Raw genomic sequence first — 20,439 nt, forward strand, 5'->3', positions numbered from 1 at the left:
CTGAATACCACTGCCGTTGTTATATCTCCTGAAACCAAGCTGACTGTGGAGATGATCTCGCTGCTCCTCACAGGGGATGGGCCAGAGCTATGAGCGACAACAGAGCCAACAGAAGTGGCAGCCGGCAGCTAGGGTGGGCATGCTGTTGTGTGGGTCATGAAGTTATTCCCTCATGCTGTGGTCGGTTTCAACTTAAGAGTTTGATGCTAGGATTTATTTTCCAGCTTGAACTTATCATTCCAAGCTCCAATTGTCAAAGACGAAGCATCCACATCCATACAAAGTGCAATGGCTTAGTGACTCCTGCACCATCCAAGTCGAGCACCGAGTGCAAGTCTCCTTCAAAATCGGCGCCTACGAAGACACCTTGGAGTGCGACGTCGTTCCAATGTCCGTTTGTCATCTTCTCCTTGGACGGCCATGGCAATTCGATAGAGGAGTCGTCCACAATGGCCGAATGAACCACTACATCTTCAAGATGAAGGGCAAGGAGTATGTACTTCGTCCCATGTCCCCAAGTCACGTGATCGCCGACAAGCAAGCCACCCATCATGGAGAGAATAGTGAGAGAACGAGCCACCAAAAAGAGAGTGAGCGCCACAAGCCCAAATCGAACACCTCCACGATGAGCGAAAAGAAGAACTTAGTCCTATTTGCCACCAAAAGTGAGATAAAAGAAGTGTGTGAGAACACATCTAGTGTCCTACACTACGTCCTTGTGTGTAAGGACAATGCACCACAAACTAACACTTCTCACACTCTTCCTCTAGTGTTGTCTTCTCTTTTGCAGGAATTTCACGACGTTTCCCCCGACGAGCTACCTCCGGGACTACCTCCACTCCGAGGCATTGAGCACCGCATCGACCTCATCCCCGTAGCACCGCTTCCGAACAAAGCTCCCTACCGCCTCAACCCCGAAGAAACCAAAGAAATACAAAGGCAAGTAAAGCATCTCATAGACCATCGACATGTGTGTGAAAGTTTGAGCCCTTGTGCCGTACCGGTCATTCTTGTGCCAAAACGTGACGGTAGCTTTCACATGTGCTCCAATTGTAGACCTATCAATGCTATCACCGTTCGCTATAGGTATCCCATTCCACGCCTAGATGATATGCTAGATGAACTTAGTGGTGCCACTATCTTTTCAAAAATTGATCTTAAGAGTGGTTACTATCAAGTCCGCATACAAGAAGGTGATGAATGAAAAACCGCCTTCAAAACCAAGTTTGGTTTGTATGAGTGGTTAGTCATGCCTATGGGTCTCTCGGAAGCACCGGGCACTTTTATGCGCCTTATGAATCATGTCTTTCGCCCTTACATTGGTATATTTGTTGTGGTTTACTTCGATGACATTCTTGTGTTTAGCAAATCTATCAAAGAGCATGTCACCCATGTCCGCACCATTTTGCAAACTCTTAGAAAAGAGCGCCTCTATGCTAATATGGAGAAATGCCTTTTTGGTGTTGATAAGCTCGTTTTCTTGGGGTTTTTTTGTTTCTTCCAAGGGTGTTCATGTTGATGAGTCCAAGATCAATGCTATTAAGACTTGGCCGCAACCAACCAACTTGCATCAAGTGCGTAGTTTTCTTGGCCTTGCGGGTTTCTATCATCGCTTTGTGAAGGATTTTAGCACCATTGCTTTGCCTTTACATGCTTTGAGCAAGAAGAATGCGCCTTTTGTTTGGGACCATCCCAAGATACCGCATTCAATGAGTTTAAGAATTTTCTTACTCATGCTCCCGTGCTTGCTTTACCCAACTTCGACAAGACTTTTGAGATTCATTGCGATGCTAGTGGTAATGGCATAGGAGGTGTGTTAACGCAAGAGAAGCGCCCCATAGCTTAATTTAGTGAGAAACTTTCCGGAGCGCAACTCAATTAACCCATCTATGACAAAGAGCTATATGCTTTAGTCCGCGTTTTGCATGAATGGGAACATTACCTTCGTCCCTATGAGTTTATCATTCATACCGATCATGAGACTCTCAAGTATCTTAAGGGTCAAACCAAGTTGAACAAGCGTCATGCTAAATGGAGTGAATTTATTGAGTCTTTTCCTTATGTCATCAAGTACATCAAGGGTAAAGAAAACATCGTAGCGGATGCTCTTTCCCGCATATGCATGCTTGTTACACAACTTGAGTTAGATGTCATTGGCTTCAAGCATATCAAAGACTTGTATGAACGTGATGCAACTTTTGCTACTCCTTATGCCAAGTGTTTGTCGCACACCTCTTGGGAACGCTATTACATCAAAAATGGATATCTTATGCGAGCTAACAAACTTTGCATCCCCGAGTCTTCTCTTCGTTTGTTGCTTTTGCAGGAATCTCATGGAGGAGGCTTAATGAGACATTTCAGACGCGACAAGACGTTCGCCATGCTCTCGAAGAACTACTTTTGGCCCAAGATGTTTCGGACGTCAATCGTTTCACCAACCGATGCTCTACATGTCGCAAAGCTAAGTCCAAAGCTCAATCTCATGGACTCTATATGCCTCTACCAATTCCATACCAACCATGAAAAGACATTAGCATGGACTTTGTACTTGGTTTGCCTAGGACTCGAAATGGGAAAGATTCCATATTTGTCGATGTGGACCGTTTCTCTAAAATGGCACATTTCACTCCTTGCAACAAGATAGACGATGCTTCACATGTTGCTAATCTCTTTTGTAGGGAAATATTGCGTCTACATGGTGTGACAAAGACTATTGTCTCGGACCGCGACGTCAAGTTCCTTAGCTACTTTTGGAAGACCCTATGCACCAAGCTCGGAATCAAGCTACTCTTCTCCACAGCTTACCATCCTCAAACCGATGGCCAAACGGAGGTGACCAACCGCACACTCTCCGCTCTACTTCGAGTACTCATCAAGAAGAACATCAAGGAGTGGGAGGAGTGCCTACCTATCGCCGAGTTCGCCTACAATCGGGCAAGACACTCAACGACCGGCAAGTCCCCCTTCGAGGTCGTCTACGGATTCAACCCATTGTCACCATTGGACATTCTTCCTCTACCACTCCAAGAGCGCATCAATTTGAACGCAAGTGCGCGTGTGACACATCTCAAGAAGGTGCATGAAGATACAAGAAACACCATCGAGCGCCAAGTTCAACGCCTTGCGACCAAGCTCAACTTCAACAAGCAACCTATGGTCTTCAACATTGATGATCTCGTGTAGCTACACCTTCGTAAGGACCTCTTTCCACAAGAACGCAAGTCCAAGCTTCGACCACGAGCGGATGGACTCTTCAAGGTGCTTGCACGCTACAACGACAACGCTTACAAGATCGACCTCCCGCACGACAAGTACAACATGAGCGACATCTTCAACGTCAAAGATCTCTCTCCCTTCCATGGTGATGAAGAATTCGATCCGAGGACGGATCTTCCTCAAGGGAGGGGAGATGATGCGGAGCATCCCACAATCATCCCCATGGACACTACCTCAACTATCCAAGCTCCAAGTGGGCCCATGACAAGAGTTAGGGCGCGTGCTATACAATCCGAGGTGACATCACTCCTACTTGAGTTTCCCTCCTCGTCAAGTGAGACATGGTTACTGCCTAAGTCTGAGATGCTATGTGTGATCAGGTACAATGCTCAAGACACGGAGCCGAGGGCTATAGAAGAAGAGACAGGCATCAACACTCTGGACCGCCCGGAACCTCCGGCCAGAGCCCGGAACTTCCGGCCCCCGGACCCTCCGGCCGACCTGGAGCTTCCGGCCTCCGACGTCTTCGACCAACCCAGGCGTGCCAACTCTCTGGTTAGCCCGGAACCCATCCCGGACCTTTCGGCACCTGGAACCTCTGGCCAGCCCGGACCTTCCGGCCCCCGGATGCCAACCCAGCTCCACCCGCGCCAACTCTCTGGTTAGGCCGGACCCTCCCCGGAACCTCCGGCGCCCGGAACTTCCGGTCTCGCCCGGAACTTTCCGGCCCTGCTTGCGCGCGGCGACTTGGGCCGAGGCCTGTGTACCCTTTCGTCACCTAGACTATAAATACTCTTCTCCTACCTACATTTTAGGGTTAGTAAAGAGATAGCTCATGTTTGTGTGAGAGCTTTGCTCATCCACTTGGTTACCTTCTCCTTGGAGATCGCACCTCCTCGGAGAAGATTCCCCAAGCAGATTCAAGACCCCTCTTTAGGGAAGAACATCAAGACCTCCTCACGGAGAAGACCGGTTACCGTGTATCGTCCCTAGTTGTCCGTGGATCGTGTATCTTCTCTTATGTACTCGAGGATATAGCCCATGTGTGACTTATTCATGTTGGTTTAGTGTTTCCTCTTGTGTTTTCCCTCTTTTTCCCCTCATGTTCCTCGTGTTTTTTGCGGGATCCGCTCCTTTCGTGAAAGATCAGCCCCTAGGGTTCCTAACCTACATCACTTTTGTTAATGCCCACTTCATATTTTCCTTCTTGTATTAAAGTTTTGTGCAGATCGAAAGAAGCCAAAGCTGAAGGTTGGCACACATCCTATCTGGGAGTCATTTTTCGAAGCTAACTTAGCTGACAGGGATACCACCAACTCTGGTAGTATATTCAGTATCCTTTCAATAGTAGATCCAGGAACACTGCGATTTTATTTTATGGCTTTACGTTCACATTTGGTCTTTTATGAACATAACTATTTTTGAAACTGCATTCCTGTTTTAAATTCCATCGGTTCTGGTCTTGCCTCTTGATGGTGAGCGTTACCTAAGAAGTGCTAGTTTCTATTTGAGCTATTTATTTTGGATTTACAGCTTGGCATGGTCTTGAATGAGCCAGATTAAGGAATGCCATATGCTAGTTTATTCCTGTGTGTAGAAAAATATAGGATGACTAATATTGTTGTTGTGTTGTTCTGATCCGTGTATGGGGTATATATAGAGGTACAATGGAGGGAGAAAGACTTGGAGTATAAGACAAGTCGTAGCATGTTTAAGCTATTCTATCTCTACATCCTTATCTCTACCTTAAACATGATTACACTTCTAACATTCCCCCTCAGTCGTGGCGGGAGTGAAGCGAACGAGTACGACTGGATTTGAAGTCGTGTGCTTTCGTCGTCTTCTCCGTTGCGTCATCATTCTTCTCTGATGGGTCGGTACCTAGGGCGATGACTGCGTCCCCTTCTGGTACCTTCCTTGTCTCTCCTCTCTTCCCTCCCGCAGTCACAACGGGAGTGGAGTGAACGCTGGTGACGACGCGGACGCTGTTGACTGGAGTTGTTGCCGGTGTGTTGTTGTAGACCAAGCCATTGATGTCAATGTAGCCGATCATGGTGATGTAGCCGTGGTCGATGATGTAGTCGTCATGGATGATGAAGCCGCACAAAGCCGGAGGCGCAAAAAAAAGCGCTATGACGGAGTTGCAGACGTGGACGATGCACCTTGCGGATGTCAGAGGATGCCGTCGGCGATGAGTCCGTCGATTTTGCCAAGACCGGAGGAAACCCATCGAGCACACATCAGTTTTGCCAGAACCGTGTGGCCGTGTAGGGTCGTCACTGTAGTGACGCCGTGTCGATGCAGTCGTGTCGTCGTGGATGACGCGGCCGATGCCGTCGTCGAGATCGCGTCTTGTAGAAAAGTCTGTCAGAGGACGCTGGGTGTCCATCTTGTGGACAGGGCGGCGGCGTTGTGTTGACGAAGATGTTGATGAAGACCACATTAATGTAGACCTTGGCGATGATGTGTCGGCAGTGGCGTCGCGGCGGCGTCCCGATGATGATGTCGCTTGAAGGCGTCCCTCGCGGCGACCAAATGTCGATGCCGTGTCGTGCCCGAGAAGTCGAGGAAGAATTACATCGCTTTCCACACCGGCCTGGCGTGTGGACGATGCATGTCGTAGTCGCTTCTCGTAGATGTACTCGATGAAGTATGCTGGCTTGTAGCCTGGTGTAGTCTTAGAGCTTGATGATGCAGCGGCTTGATGTAGAGGTGTCGGTGCAGAAGGTTGAATCGATGGAGGCCGCGCGTCCTTCGTGTGTGTGGTTGCTGCGGTCTTTCGAACCCTGGCTACCCTGATGCTTACGTGGTCGCGTATTGGCCGGCCTGCGTTGCTCCTGTCCGGTGTCCGTGCAGAACGCGCAGATGATGCGATGGTCTCCTAATTTTCTGGCTCGTTTGGCCGGCCTGCGCTGTTCCTCGCGTCACGCCGCATGTTGACGTAGAGCGAACGTGGTGATGGAGGGTAGTCGAGGAAGGCGGTCCGAACGTGAAGATAGCGTCTCGCTTGGAGACTTCGAGTTGCTGGGTCCGGCGGGCGGATGGTCGATGCAGAGACCGTGCTTGTGGCCGCGATGCTTGCCGGCTGGATCGGATCAAATCGCCAGAATCCCGTGGGCGCTTGGGGAAGCCGTCGGCTGCACCGGAAGAGAATCGACGCAGGGCTGCAGATCTCCTTGATGTCATCCATCCATTCATGGATGTTGATTCGTGGCTGTATCCACCTTGGCTACGCATGCATGCGGAGACATGCAAGAGATTAATCTATAGGAGTTCGAATCCCTCCCGTAAACGGGAGAACCGCGTAGAGGTCTAGAGGATAGATGACTGCCCGGGATTAACGCCCTCCCGCGATCGGACGTGCGTATTCTGCTTCCGTTCCGCTGGTGGAGACCAGCTTGGATCCTCAAGGCGACAGAAGGATGTTGATGAAGACCCACGCTGCCAGCCGGGTGTCGCCGGATCAAAGCCGTCCGGAGTTGCGCCCGTCCCCAAGATGCCGCGTTCACGGCTCCGCGGGACGACGCTCTGAGCCGATCGGTGTGGAGTTTACTCTCGTGGTGTTCAAGCACCTGTACGCGTGCGGCTGTGGGCGCACGCCAGCGCCTCGACGGAGCTGCTGCCCTGTGTGCCAGCTTGTTCGGCTGGCCGGGGCTGCTCCGTCCAGCGTCCATGTGGGACGCGTTGCGTGAAGGTCTGTGCCGAACGTTGCTGCCGCCGGAGACGTCAGATTCTGCGGGAGTCGATGGAGTTCTAGATGCCGATATCTGCACTGATTTTCACCGGAGATTCGAGGGTCATGAGGATCTAATCTAGGCATTTTATTTGCGGCTAAGCTGGATCTAATCTACGAATTGAAAAATTTCGAAATTGGGACCTAATCTAGTCTAAAGAACGATCTGATTTTTGATTGAGACCAAGTGCCACGCCCTCGGGAAGAGGAGATTGATCTCCCCGGGGGCGGTACGCTGCGGAAGTGGTGGAAAGTTTTAGGATGTCGTGAGACTAACCGCTCTGATACCATATAGAAAAATATAGGATGAGTAATATTGTTGTTGTGTTGTTCTGATCCGTGTATGGGGTATATATAGAGGTACAATGGAGGGAGAAAGACTTGGAGTACAAGACAAGTCGTAGCATGTTTAATCTATTCTATCTCTACATCATTATCTCTACCTTAAACATGATTACACTTCTAACACTGTGATGGCATATGCTCGCTGAAATCGCACCTGTTTTAAATTCCTAGGGGGGGAATACCATCCTTGCAAGCACTCGTGAATTATTTACAACAAATATAACAGTGAGTTCCCTTTTTTCAATGACATCATCATTAAATGGTATTTTGGAGAAACTAGGACAAAAGGAAGGAGGTGCAGCAATGACATTTGATCACATAACAAGAGTTCTAGAGGATTTACAGTGTACTACTACCAGTGAAGATCCGAAAGAATTTACTTTTGGTAAGATGTTGTTGATATTTTTACTCTGCATAAGTCCGGTACATGAAAGTTCTATTGGTAAAATGCTTGACATGGAGTCCAGTTCTAGCTTGCAAGAAATGAACTGTTATAATTCGGAAGTCAAACCTTGCCACTACGCGATGGGTGCCACAAGAAAACTGGTTCCAGTCCAATCCAATTCCTGGATTGAATTGTGGTGCCTTAATGTATCAGTTATATTTGAATTTGGACATTATCATGTGAGCTAGTTCACACTCCGCACTTCAGATAACAAGACATGTTGATTGGTCTGTCCATGAAAAAGTACCGTAACCATGACATCTTTCGTTGTTTTCGTAATTAGTTCGAGCTTAGTTACCAATAGGTTGCTGATACTAACGGCCTGCTATTTCATGAATTGTGCTATATGCAGTGACAACACAATATTCAACCGAAGAGTGATCTTTTTTTCTAAAAAATACCTGGAAATTATGTTGTAGAAACTTACTTTCCTGGTTACTTGTCTTCTATTCTAAACTCTGGATGTTCAAATTTAGTATGCTGACCTTGAGTTAACACCATAAGTTTTTTGTAAGATTCTGAAACAATTGATGTTCAAATTTAGTTTGTCAGCCTTTGAGTGTACATCATAAGTTCTTTTTGTAAGATTCTCATGACAGTGGTACTGTTTTTCTGTAGATTTACGCAAAATGGTTGAAGCATGTAGAAATGAGGAGGTACCAGAATTTTTGCTACTGTTTCACAGTTTATTTGAGTTAAAAGACACTCCCCCTATCATTTATGTACTAACAGTTCACATGAACATATCTTTTTATTGTGTGCATTATAGATCGAGTCGCTTGTGAAAAAGAAATATGAGCAAGAAGCTTTTACAATCTTTAGGCTATTGGTCACACAAGGTTGTGCAGTTGAAACAGATCAAGTAAGTACTCTTGTACATTGAGGACATTATAGGACTATGTTCTGTTATTGTTGTCAATCTCTTTGGTTGTTAAGAAAGCTTCTGTTATGCATTAAATTTAGTCGTGTGATCCTGTTTTACGAATTTTTTATTTGACGACGTGGCTTCCTGTTGCAAATTGCAGTGCACAGTACTAAACTTTGATTGCAAATGTGCAGATTATTGACACGACAATTCTTGACAAGCAGATTGTTCATTCAACTTTGTACAAACTATGGAATGATGGGTATATAGATACAGAGGTTTGTCTCCTTGTTCCATCAGAAAAGCAGTATTTTTGTTTGGAGGACAGACAGAATAACAATGATAAACCTCCTTGCTTTAAATGTTATTTGTGCGGTTTATCTAAAAGATAACTTCACTGCTTTGATGATCTACTATTTTGCTATACCAGGCAGGTGGCCTGTAATAGGGCATGTAAAAGCCTTACAAAGGCATCATGGATTTGTGATATATTGCGTTACTTCCATCATAAATCTGCATACATGTATAGGCATTTATGCAATTTTACAAGGCTATTTGACCATAATTGGGACAAAGCTTGTAAACAAACTTGATAAATTAGTTAATACAGGAGGAAGTGTCTAAAGGGTTCTTGACACGTTAAGTACTTAAACGCAAATAGCATCCAGTTGTATGTACTAGAGGAATTCCTAGTTATGTGAATGGTGCTCAAACACCTTAACCCACATTATTTAACTTTGTAGTTTTGCAATTGGTAATACCATAAAAGTTCAGAACTTCTTGCACCCATAAGTTACACCAGCTTAAGAGCATATCTAGCAGCTTCTGTAAATACTCAATTCCTTAAAATGGTTTTAGGGAATGTCTGTAAGATTCCTTCTAAAATATAGATCCATTCCTTCTAAAAATATCTCTACCATTCCTTACAAACTTGTTGGGCGCCCGCCATGGTTTGTCCTGCGCTGGCGTCAGAGCTGATGGCGGCCGGCAGGGAGGCTTGGACGGGGCACGGGACGTGCACGGGGGAGGAGCTGGCCGGGGGACTTTGATTCGTACTCTGCGTGGCCAGCGTTGAGTCTTGGACGGGGCCAGGACGTGTGCGGTGGAGTCTGGAGCTACCTACATCGGTGGCAGGATGAATCGGGAGCGGCGTGGTGAGTGTGGGAGGGGAACAGCGGTTCGCGCGAGGGGGATGAGTAGGATACCAAACATTTAGTTGGTTATGTAAATTTGCAGAAAAAAATCTAGTCTTAGGAAGATCCTTAAAAAAAATTTAAGGATAAAGAATATGATAGGGGAAGGGGAGCCTTGCCGCAGTGGTAAACCTGTTGCCTTGTGATCATGGGGCATGGGGTCAAGTGTCCGAGTCCTGGAAACAGCCTTTTGCAAAAATGTAGGGAAAGGCTGCTTACAAAAGACCCAAAGTGGTTGGACCCTGTTGAGAGGAGAACAACTTGTATTATTAGGAGGTCAAAGCCAACATATATACACATACATGAGGATGCCAAAAGGCTACAAGAGGATGCCAATAGTCTAGAATGCAAAAGGCCAAAAGACAATATTAATATAACTCTAACACTCCCCCCCCCCTCAAACTCATGGTGGATCTACAACACTGAGTTTGGAGAGGTGAAATCCATGTTGCGCTCTAGTCTGAGCCTTTGTGAAGAAGTCCGCGAGTTGTAACTCAGAAGGCAGATACTGAAGAGCAACAACATGATCCTGCACAGCGGCACGCACATAAGAAGCATCAACACCAATGTGTTTGGTAAGCTCATGCTTCACAGGGTCCCGCGCAATACTGATAGCACCTGTGCTGTCCGACAGGAGGGTGGTAGGTGTAGTAACAGACACACCAAAATCCTCCAGTAACCATCGTAACCAAGTCACCTCTGCTGTCAGAAGAGCCATAGCTCGCAACTCGGCCTCTGCACTCGAACGAGAAACTGCAGTCTGTTTCTTTGTCTTCCAGGAAATGAGGGAACCACCAAGAAAGACACAGTAGGCAAAAAGTGAACAGCGATCCGTAGGATCACTAGCCCACGTAGCATCCGAATAGGCCTGGAGCTGTAACGAGCTGGAACGGGGGGAAAAGAGACGATGAGAGATCGTGCTACGAAGATATCGTAGAACACGAAGAAGGTGACTATAGTGAACTGAAGTGGGAGCAGAAACAAATTGACTCAGAATATGGACAGGATAGGAGATATTCGGACGAGTGACAGCAAGATACACAAGACTCCCAACAAGATGACGATAACGTGTCGGATCAGACAAGGGCACACCATCAGAAGCATGAAGGTGAACATTGAGCTCCATAGGAGTCTCAGTAGTGCGCTCATCACTAAGAGCCGCACGAGTAAGAAGATCCTGGATATACTTTTCTTGGGAAATAAAAAAGCCATCAGAGGTGGAGAAAACCTCAATCCCAAGAAAGTAACGAAGAGGACCAAGATCAGACATAAGGAACTGCTCATTAAGACGCGCCTTGGCAAAGGCAATGTACTCAGAATCGTCGCCAGTGATGATCATGTTATCAACATATAGAAGAAGAAGAGTGCGACCACGAGCAGAAAGGTGGACAAACAACGCTGGATCGTGATCACTGGGTGAAAACCCAGCAGCGGTGATCACAGAGGCAAAACGCTCAAACCAAGAGCGAGGGGCTTGCTTAAGGCCATATAGAGAGCGACGAAGATGACAAACCATGCCATCGGGAACTGAATAGCCAGGTGGTGGCTGCATATAAACCTCCTCACGCAACTCGCCATTAAGAAAGGCATTTTTAACATCAAGCTGTGACACACACCAGCGACGAACAGAGGCCACGGCGAGAAGTGTGCAGACAGTGGTCATATGGGCCACGGGAGCAAAAGTCTCATCATAATCACGACCATGCTCTTGCAGAAAGCCACGAGCCACAAGACGAGCTTTATAACGCTCAAGAGAACCATCAGAGCGAGTCTTAATCTTATAGACCCACTTATAAGTGATGGGACGAATACGGGGAGGAAGAGAAACCAAATCCCATGTGTTGTTGCGCTCAAGTGCGGCAATCTCCTCTGCCATCGCAAACTGCTATTCAGGATGAACAACAGCATCACGATAAGAGGTAGGCTCAAGTACAACCGAAAGGCCATATTTTCTAGGAGAATAGCGGTCAGGAGGAGGGCAAGGTCGAGCCCGAAGACCATAAGTCGGCTGGGACGAGAAAGACGGTGCACCAGAAGTAGATGGCACATCAGTAGATTCATCCATAAAACATCGACGACGAGTATAATGAAAAGGAAAAGTGGGATGAGAAGGAACCACCTGAGGTGATGGAGATGAGAAGACATCGGTGATGAAGGTGGGGTGTCATGCAATAAGGAAGGAGAAGGGACGATAGGAGAAGACGGTATCGGATCTCCAATAGTGGGACGATAAGGAGGAGTAGGAATATGAGGCACGGAGGGAGGTGTATCAGGAAACGTGAGAAAAGAGATATCCTCTACTGAAAAGGTCAAAGAGGATGGTCGTGGATAGAATGGACGAGACTCATCAAAAGTCACATCCCTAGAAATACGCATCCGTTGACCAACAGGATCCCAACACCGATAACCCTTATGCTCATCACTGTAGCCCAGAAAAACACACTCGACAGACTGAGCAGTTAGTTTGGTGTGTTCTCAAGGGGCAAGGAGAACATAACAAACACAACCAAACAATCGAAGAGCGGAATAATCAGGATGATGATCAAAAAGACGCTCTAGAGGAATACCTCCCTGTAGAGCAGATGAGGGTTGAATGTTTATGAGATATGTGGTAGTGAAGACAGCCTCAGCCCAGAAATGAGGCGGAAGAGAGGCGGTAATCATCATCGCACGAGCTGTCTCAAGAAGGTGGCGATGCTTGCGCTCAGCCACGCCATTCTGAGCTTGAGCACCGGAACAAGAGAACTGCGCAAGAGTACCCTGCTCAGCAAGAAAACCACGCAACATTTTGGAGATATACTCGCCAGCAGAATTAGCATGAAACACACGAATAGGTGTAGAGAACTGAGTGTGGACCATGGCAGCAAAATGCTTATAAATAGAGAGAACCTCGCTACGAGAAGACATGAAGTAAAGCCAAGTGTAGCGAGAGAAATCATCTATAAAAATAATATAGTAGCGATGGCCCCCTTTGGAAGAGAAGGGAGCCGGTCCCCACACATCGGAATGAACTAAATCAAAAGGGTGTTGAGACACTGACTCACTTGTAGGATAAGGTAACTGAACCTGTTTACCAAGACTACAACCCTGACACTGCAAAGAGACATCTCCTGAGACAGGCCCCAGAAGACCACGACGAACTAAAGACGATAGCCGAGAACCACAAAGGTGACCAAGGCGATGATGCCACTGCTGGAAGGAGCTGGTAGCAGAAGCGGCGATGACAGATGTACTGGCGAGTGTAGTGGCAGCAGAAGGAACGTGAAGCCAGTCTAACTCCCAAAGCCCCTGGGAGTCAAGGCGGCGAGGGCCAGCTCCAACCAAAGCCTTCGTGTGACGATCCTGGACAGTGCAAGAATCAACGTCAAGAATGACGCGATAACCAGAATCAGTAAGTTGACTTGCAGAAAATAAGTTCATGGTAAGGCGAGGAACATAAGAAACATCTGGAACATGAAATGAAGAAGTGGAAAGAATGCCTCGACTAGCAACAGGTAGAGGAGTACCATCAGCAGTAAGAACATTAATAGAAAAATCAAGAGATCTAAGAGAGGACAAGACAGAGGAATCAGAAGCCATATGAAATGAAGCTCCAAAATCCAGAACCCATGGGGATGTACCAGACTGTGTAGATGGTGGTCGCTCAACACTAGAAGCACCAGTCACAGAGCCTGCAGTACCCATCGAAGAACCTGAAGCAGCAAGTAGATGCTTAAGCTTCATAATATTCTGCTCAGTCAAGGAGATAGTAGACGGCGTCGAGGAAGAAGCGCGAGTCCTAGTAGAAGAATTGCATGCCCTATTATGCATATCACGCTTCTTCTTGAAGCAATCAGACTCGGGGTGAACATCCCTGTTGCAGTACCCACAATGAGTATGAGGATGAGAGCGGCCCTCACGAGTGCGGCTCTCACTACCAGAAGGAGTGGGTAGTAGCGGCAGAGCACTCGAGCGAGAAGGTACTGGTGGAGTAGCAGCTTGAGCAGCAAGCACAGATGGAACTTGAAGCAGACCAGCACCACGGAGGCGAGTCTCCTCAGCACAAAGCTCAGAAAGCACCTCAGAAATAGGAACACGGCCACGAGCAAACAACTGAGCACGCCGAGGCTCAAACTCCCCACGGAGCCGCGACAGAAACTCATAGACATGCTGAAACTCCAAGTCGGACCTCACAGTCTGGCAATAGGCGCAAGTGCCACACACAGCAGTGTGAAGGGAGTCAAGCTGGCGCCAGATAGCAGAACTCTGAGTGTAGAACTCATCAATAGTGGAGTCTCCCTGCTGAAGAGCATGCTCCTGACGTACCACAGACAAGTAGAGAGCATCACCAGAGGGCTGATAGTGCTGACGAAGACGAGTCCACATCTCAAACACAGTGCCGAGACCCATAAACTCATAAGCAAACTGTGGTAGAACACTGGCAGTGAGGACAGCAGCTGCACGAGCATCATCATCACACCACTGAGTGTAAGCAGCCAGATCATCACGATAAACGGAAAGAGCATCCGAATAAACCATGACCTGCTGGTCATAAGCAGCAACCGCATCATCAGCAGCAACTCGGGTTGCAGCCCTATCATCATCAGAAGCATTTGCGGCAAGATCCGATGGAGGCGGCGGTGGGATAGGAGCCACAGGAGGAACCAGGCGCTAAGGACAAGGAACCTCGCCGAAAAGAACTCCCCAGAGACGAAGGCCACACATGTGAATGCGCATAAAAGCAGCAAACTCAGCATTGTTAGCCCCATCGAAAATCACCGGGCAGCGCGGAATGGCGACATAGCCCAACGAGGTCGAAGACATGGTGCGCTCTTTGTACCTCTTTTTTATCACACGAACACAAGTCAGCCGAGCCCACAGAAACAGGGGCGCGTGAGGAGCAACAACGTCGATGCAAGGCAGGCCAGCAACCAAGGCATGCCCAAAATAATGGCCCAAGCGGCGACTTCAGATCAACGCACAAAGCAGCCACGAATAGATCACAGTGGCAGTGGACTTCGTGCACGCGCGGGCGGACGACTGACGCATAGATGGTCGCCGAGGCGGACAGCAGCCGGACGGCGGTGAAGGCCGGAGGACGCAGGCGTCAGCAGCGCAGGGGCCCGCCCCAATCCAAGCAGCGCAGGAGATCCGGCGACGAGCGCTGCTGGGGGCGGAATCCGAGCGGTGGCGGCGATGTAGACCTCCGATAGCAGCCACTCCCGTGGTGGATCGAGGTAGTGCACCTGGACCGTGGGTGGACAGCAGGGACCTTGAGGCGCGGAAGAGCAGCGCCGGAGAGGAGATCAGCACGACCGGCCAGAAGGACGACGGCGTGAGATTGGGATCGGATTGCACAAGTTGCGTGTGCAAAAAAAAAACCTAATGCTCTAATACCATGTTGAGAGGAGAACAACTTGTATTATTAGGAGGTCAAAGCCAACATATATATACACATACATGAGGATGCCAAAAGGCCACAAGAGGATGCCAATAGTCTAGAATGCAAAAGGCCAAAAGACAATATTAATATAACTCTAACAGACCCTTCCCCGGATCCTGCGCAAGCGGGAGCTATATGTACTGGGCTACCCTTTTTTAAAGAATTGGATAGTGAATCTCCTTGTAGTTGCAAATTCGAAGGAAGGGTGGGTTATAAGTATTCTTCTAGGGAGGCTCTAATGCTGCATTTGTGTAGTTGGAACTATGCATAAATAGTGCATGTGAAAGTGATTCTATTGGACCGACGCAGTAGAAAATTTGCTGGAAATAGGAAGTTGGATGCATCTGCCAGTGCTGTTTTTATGCTTCTGTTTTACTCCAAATAAATGTTTGCATTAGATGCTAGACAAAATGATATGTTTTCAAGTCACATAGAACCGTATCCTTGCTCCACACAAGTGACTCATGGCAGAGTTATCGCCTGACAATTTTTCTACAGCAACTTCCAGGTTTCAGTTTCTTTCCTGGAGCAATAGTTCAGAACTTTCACACTACTGCAGCTCTGCTACCTCAGTTTCAAGCTAACCTAAAAGAATTGACTACTCTTATGATTAAAGCTAGGAATACTTGTGTAGTTAATTACAGGATATCTATATGCATGGTGTATTGCTATACTGCAAGTTCATAAGCAAAAAAAATATGCCGCATTTTGTGCTTCTGTTCACAATAATCTCTTTATGTTTACAGAAAATCGCTTCGGCAGCAGGAACAGGGTATGCACAGTTTTTTGTATGGAGAGCCAAAAATACATTTCGTGAACAGTTCATCGATAATCTCTACCATGCTGCTTTGAACTTGCGCCAGATGGTGAATTACATTGCTGAACTTCTACTCGAGGTTATCATCTCATGATCACCATTACAGTTTTTTAGCTGCAAGCTGAGCTTTCAGAACAAAACATTATTTATTAGTTTTACATATCATGAAATCATGATGCACGTCAGGATTGGTTGCTCTATGCCCCATATGTTTATGATCATAGTCCATACATGACTATATAGTGTATTTGTGCCATATCATAGTTGCAATTCAGTATGTTTGTTTCCTTAACGAGTCACAAATGATCAATGTGCATTCCTCGTACTCCATGTTTCAGGAATAATGTATGTCTGCAATATGGGATTTTTCAGGAATATGGTCTAGTTGCCACCATGCCATCTTACTGAATGAACTTTTATCATGTTGAAACTACTTTGTTGGCTTGAAGCAGATTTTACTTGCATAGATGTGTGTAACCTCACCTCAACTCACGTATTGTTTAAATATCATGTGTTGCAGGGTTCGAAGGACGAAACGAAGCTGCGGAACAGAAAGAACATTTTGATCCTAGCTCTCACTAGACATGATGACTCCCTCATGCTGTTCCATGATTTTTGAAAACACTGGAGCCGGTGTTACCATATACTCTCTCTGTTCCTAAATATTTATCTTTTTAGAGATTTTAAATGGACTATCACATACGGATGTATATAGACATGTTTTAGAGTGTAGATTCACTCATTTTGCTCCGTATATAGTCACTTGTTGAAATCTCTAAAAAGACAAATATTTAGAAACGGAGAAAGTATATAAATGTAAAAAGGAAAACAGACTGAAGTTGGACGACTGAGTTAATGTATCTTAGGTGATACTCCCTTTGTCCATAAATATATTTCTTTCTAAAGATTTTAATATAAACTACATACGAATATATATATATACATATTTTAGAGCGTAGATTCATAATCTTTAAAAAAACTTATATTTAAAAACGGAGGAAGTACAATATAATGCGAGTCGATGGAGTTATTGACCAGATTCGATGAACTTATCGCTGGGAGAAGTTAAGTAGTACTACTCCCTCCGTCCGAGAAAAGTTGCCTCCGACAAACACCTCCCCTTTCTTCCAACAAACTACGCAGCCCTCACTCCGACCGCTTCCCTGCTCCGTCGCCTGGCCACGCGCCGGCCGCCTGCTCTATTGCGTCGCCGCCTGCTCCATCGCCTCGCCACGCACCGGACGCCTTCTCCCCATCGTCTCGCCGCTTCTCTTCGTCCGCACCAGGAAATCAAGAGGGAAGCGATCCCCTTTTCTGCAAATCCCGCGACTTGCCGGCTCCGGCGGCGGCGCTCATGTCCTGGAGGCAGGTCCTCGAGCTCCTCCTCCCGACCCCGAGCTCCTCGTCCTCGAGCTGCTGCAGAAGTTAACGACAGTTGCTCCTCCTCCAGGTTCTCGAGCTCCTCGCCCTCTTAGCTCCACCGGCGGCGGCGCCGCCGCCGCTTGTGCTTCTGCTGCCCGCCCACCCACCGCGAGGTCCTCTGCTTCTGGGGCTTCTTCTGCTTCTGCTTCTAGTTGCTGTTTTCAGTATGGTGAGCTGATTTCTTTCTTATCCTCTTGGTTTCTACAGCGATTGGAGGTGGACTTGGTGCAGAGGAATGGATCTTGCTTCTGTTGATCTCAGGTGAGCTAAAGATGCTGCTTCCATGGAACATACAGTATGCTTGACTGTATAAATGTAAAGAATTTTGGAGTATATTTTGTGTGCTGATCATTTTGTGTTCTGTTGCAATAAGATCAAAGTGTACAGTACTGAGCATTTTGTGTTCTGTTCTGTTGAATGTGCAGCTACTCTGAACATACAGTACTGAGCATTTTGTGTAGAAATTTCTTTCTTGCTTACGTAAGATGATCTGCATTACATTTCCTAAAATATCTCTATGCACTCAAACCAAAAGGAGTACTATCAGTGCTCTAATTGGGTCTACTAACTGCGAAATCCTACCGAAACTGTAACACTAATTCATAGAGGGCATGGATAAGGATATGCATCTGGTAGCTCGTAGAATATGACTAGCCAGGGATGAAATTACACTAGGTGCGTTCAATCAAAATCAATCTATTGGTTGGCTTACTACAGGACTAGAAAACTAGAACCTGGCATGGCTACGTAATGTAGGAGATCTTTCTTGTTGTGGCCAAAAGAAAATGGATGGATCTACGTAATGTAGGAGGAGGATCATGTTTTCAGTGCCTTAGTACACAAAAGTAGGCAAAGTTTCTATAACAATATACTTAAATGCAAGGAAAAAATAAGCAGCAAGTTTATTCAGTTAAGGACGGAATTATTTTGATCAAGTAATTACTGTGACAATATTGCAACATTTCTTCAGAGTACATGATCAGTTTTGCCCCTTTTCAGTAAAGGGGTGCAGCAACTTTCTGGGATTTCTGAAACTATAGTCACTGGGACAATATATAGTCACCTGGGAGTCACCTGGGATTTCTGAAACTATACTGTCACTTGGACAATTCAAAACAGTTAACTGAAAGTGTCTAAAACAGTTAAGTGTTTCTGGGATTTCTTTTTTCTTCAGTAAGACATGATTTCTTTTTTCTTCTTCTTTTTTCTCTAGTGTGCCATCCCTTTTTTTTAGACTAAAAGTGAATCAGAGCAAAAGTTTTCCGTGTCAGTTTGCTAGAAATAATAGAAGAAGAAGTTACAAATTTTCAATTACATTCATAACACTTTGCTCTAACTAATTTTTTTGCTCTCAGTTTAAGTTGCAGATTTGACCTGGAATGACCAGTCTCAGTTTAAGTAACATATTCTAGTAATGCGACAAGCACATCTGTACTGCTCTCAGTTTAAGTTACAGATCACATTCACAACACTTAGTTTGGAAAACTTCAAAGCATCAATATCTATTCCTGCTACCCCTGGTCTTGATCCAACCATTGCAAACTCAGGTAAAGTACCCTGCCCCTGCTCCTTCACATGCTTCTATCAGTGGTTATCTAACTGAATTTTCACATGCTTCTATCAGTGGAAAACTTATATTGTTTGCTAACATTTTATAAACAAAACACATGGAAGCAACTCTATATATGATCCATTTTGAGTAATTAATTTGGTACTCGATTTGCTGTTGAATTCTGCAAGTCCTTCAGTCTAAGCCTATGAGTAACACTGCTTGTTCACTAATTCAGTTTACTGTACAATTTACTCTACAAACTGAATATTGTGTGTGTGTGTGTGTGTGTGTGTGTGTGTGTGTGTGTGTGTGTGCACGCTCATCAAATTGCAGACTAGATGATCGGTTGCTACTCTAATTCACCTCAATTTGACATCAATTTGATCTGCACAACAAATTAACATCAATTTGACACTGATTTCAGGGCGCTGGAGTAGCAGCAGAGGCGGCGAGGAGGAGCTGGGTTGCCTGGACGAAGAAGAAGAAGAAGAAATCGGCGAGGAGGAGCAGGTGGGCGCCTCTGTAGAAGGTGGGCGGCGGCGCTGGGCCCTACGGTGGAGGCACTGGTCACCTCGGTGCACGGCGGTGGAGCAGCGGCGGCCGGGGTCTTGCCCAACTCCCGCAACAGAGTGGCTGGCCTTGGGGCGCCGGCGTTGCGACCGGGGATGCGAGAAGGACGACGAGTAAAGCTGACCGTGATCCGTGGAATCGCCGCTCGTCGAGGTGTCGCCGCGGAGGAGCAGCTGGGCGGCGGCGAAGCTCGCCTCCGCAGCGCAGCTAAGCAGGGCGGTGCAAGATGGCAGCTGCGGGGCAGGTGGGCGGCGGCGCAAGTGGGACTTCGTCGCTGGCTGATCCTACGGCGGCTGGGGCACGCGGTGCCCGTGGGCGACAGGGGGAGGCGGAGGCTGGGGCGCGCGCGGTGCCTACGGGCGTCGGGGGAGGAAGAAGGGCTGATTAGCACGAGATTTAAAGTGAAAAGGGGTTTTCTGCAAAATTACAATTGAACTATGCTGGTGACAACTTTTTTCGGACGGAGGGAGTACCTCTGATCCAAATTTCAATTCTTTTTTTTAGTAAACGGCAGGAGCACTCCCTTTTCTATTTTTTGAAGATAAAAAAGGTTTTTTTAATGAAAGGTAGATGAGGCTCTACCTTATATATTTCAAAACAGGCCTAGGCCTGGGACCAGGGGTCGATTACATGAAGCTTACATTGAGCACCGTGGTGCCATGGCTATAAGCAGCCATTTGAAAGAGGGAAAAAAAGAAAAAAAAAGAAAAAGAAAAAAAAAGGGGGGGGAGGGGGGAAAACAAGAACGGTACAAAAGCTAAATTAGCCCAAGAGATGCACCCAGCTTGTAATAGCATCCTTGTCCACTGCGAACCAACCTGTGGTTGAGATGGTTAGGTGGACAGTGGTATCCCCAACC

The 20,439-nt window shown here is 46.8% G+C and overlaps 1 protein-coding gene and 1 pseudogene across 1 annotated transcript; both read left to right on the forward strand.

The window, feature by feature from the left end:
- The window catches only part of LOC119365661, a 95,982-nt pseudogene extending 79,312 nt beyond the window's left edge, over positions 1–16,670 (forward strand).
- Positions 16,671–17,057: 387 nt separating this feature from the next.
- LOC119351565 lies at positions 17,058–20,168 on the forward strand. The gene is made up of 5 exons (XM_037618611.1): positions 17,058–17,062; positions 17,110–17,571; positions 17,666–17,719; positions 18,814–19,005; positions 19,435–20,168. Exons 1-4 carry the CDS (start codon positions 17,058–17,060, stop codon positions 18,839–18,841), a joined length of 549 nt encoding a protein of 182 aa, XP_037474508.1. The 3' UTR covers positions 18,842–19,005; positions 19,435–20,168.
- Positions 20,169–20,439: the final 271 nt, after the last annotated feature.

This window comes from Triticum dicoccoides, chromosome 1A (assembly GCF_002162155.2).
Source record: "Triticum dicoccoides isolate Atlit2015 ecotype Zavitan chromosome 1A, WEW_v2.0, whole genome shotgun sequence".
Classification (NCBI taxonomy): Eukaryota; Viridiplantae; Streptophyta; class Magnoliopsida; order Poales; family Poaceae; genus Triticum; species Triticum dicoccoides.

Excerpts from the sequence above, each read along its gene's own strand:
- LOC119351565 (XM_037618611.1), top strand. Across the intron at positions 17,572-17,665 it reads GCCCGCCCACCCACCGCGAG|CGATTGGAGGTGGACTTGGT; the intron begins GTCCTCTGCTTC and ends TGGTTTCTACAG. Across the intron at positions 17,720-18,813 it reads CTTGCTTCTGTTGATCTCAG|TTTAAGTTGCAGATTTGACC; the intron begins GTGAGCTAAAGA and ends TTTTGCTCTCAG.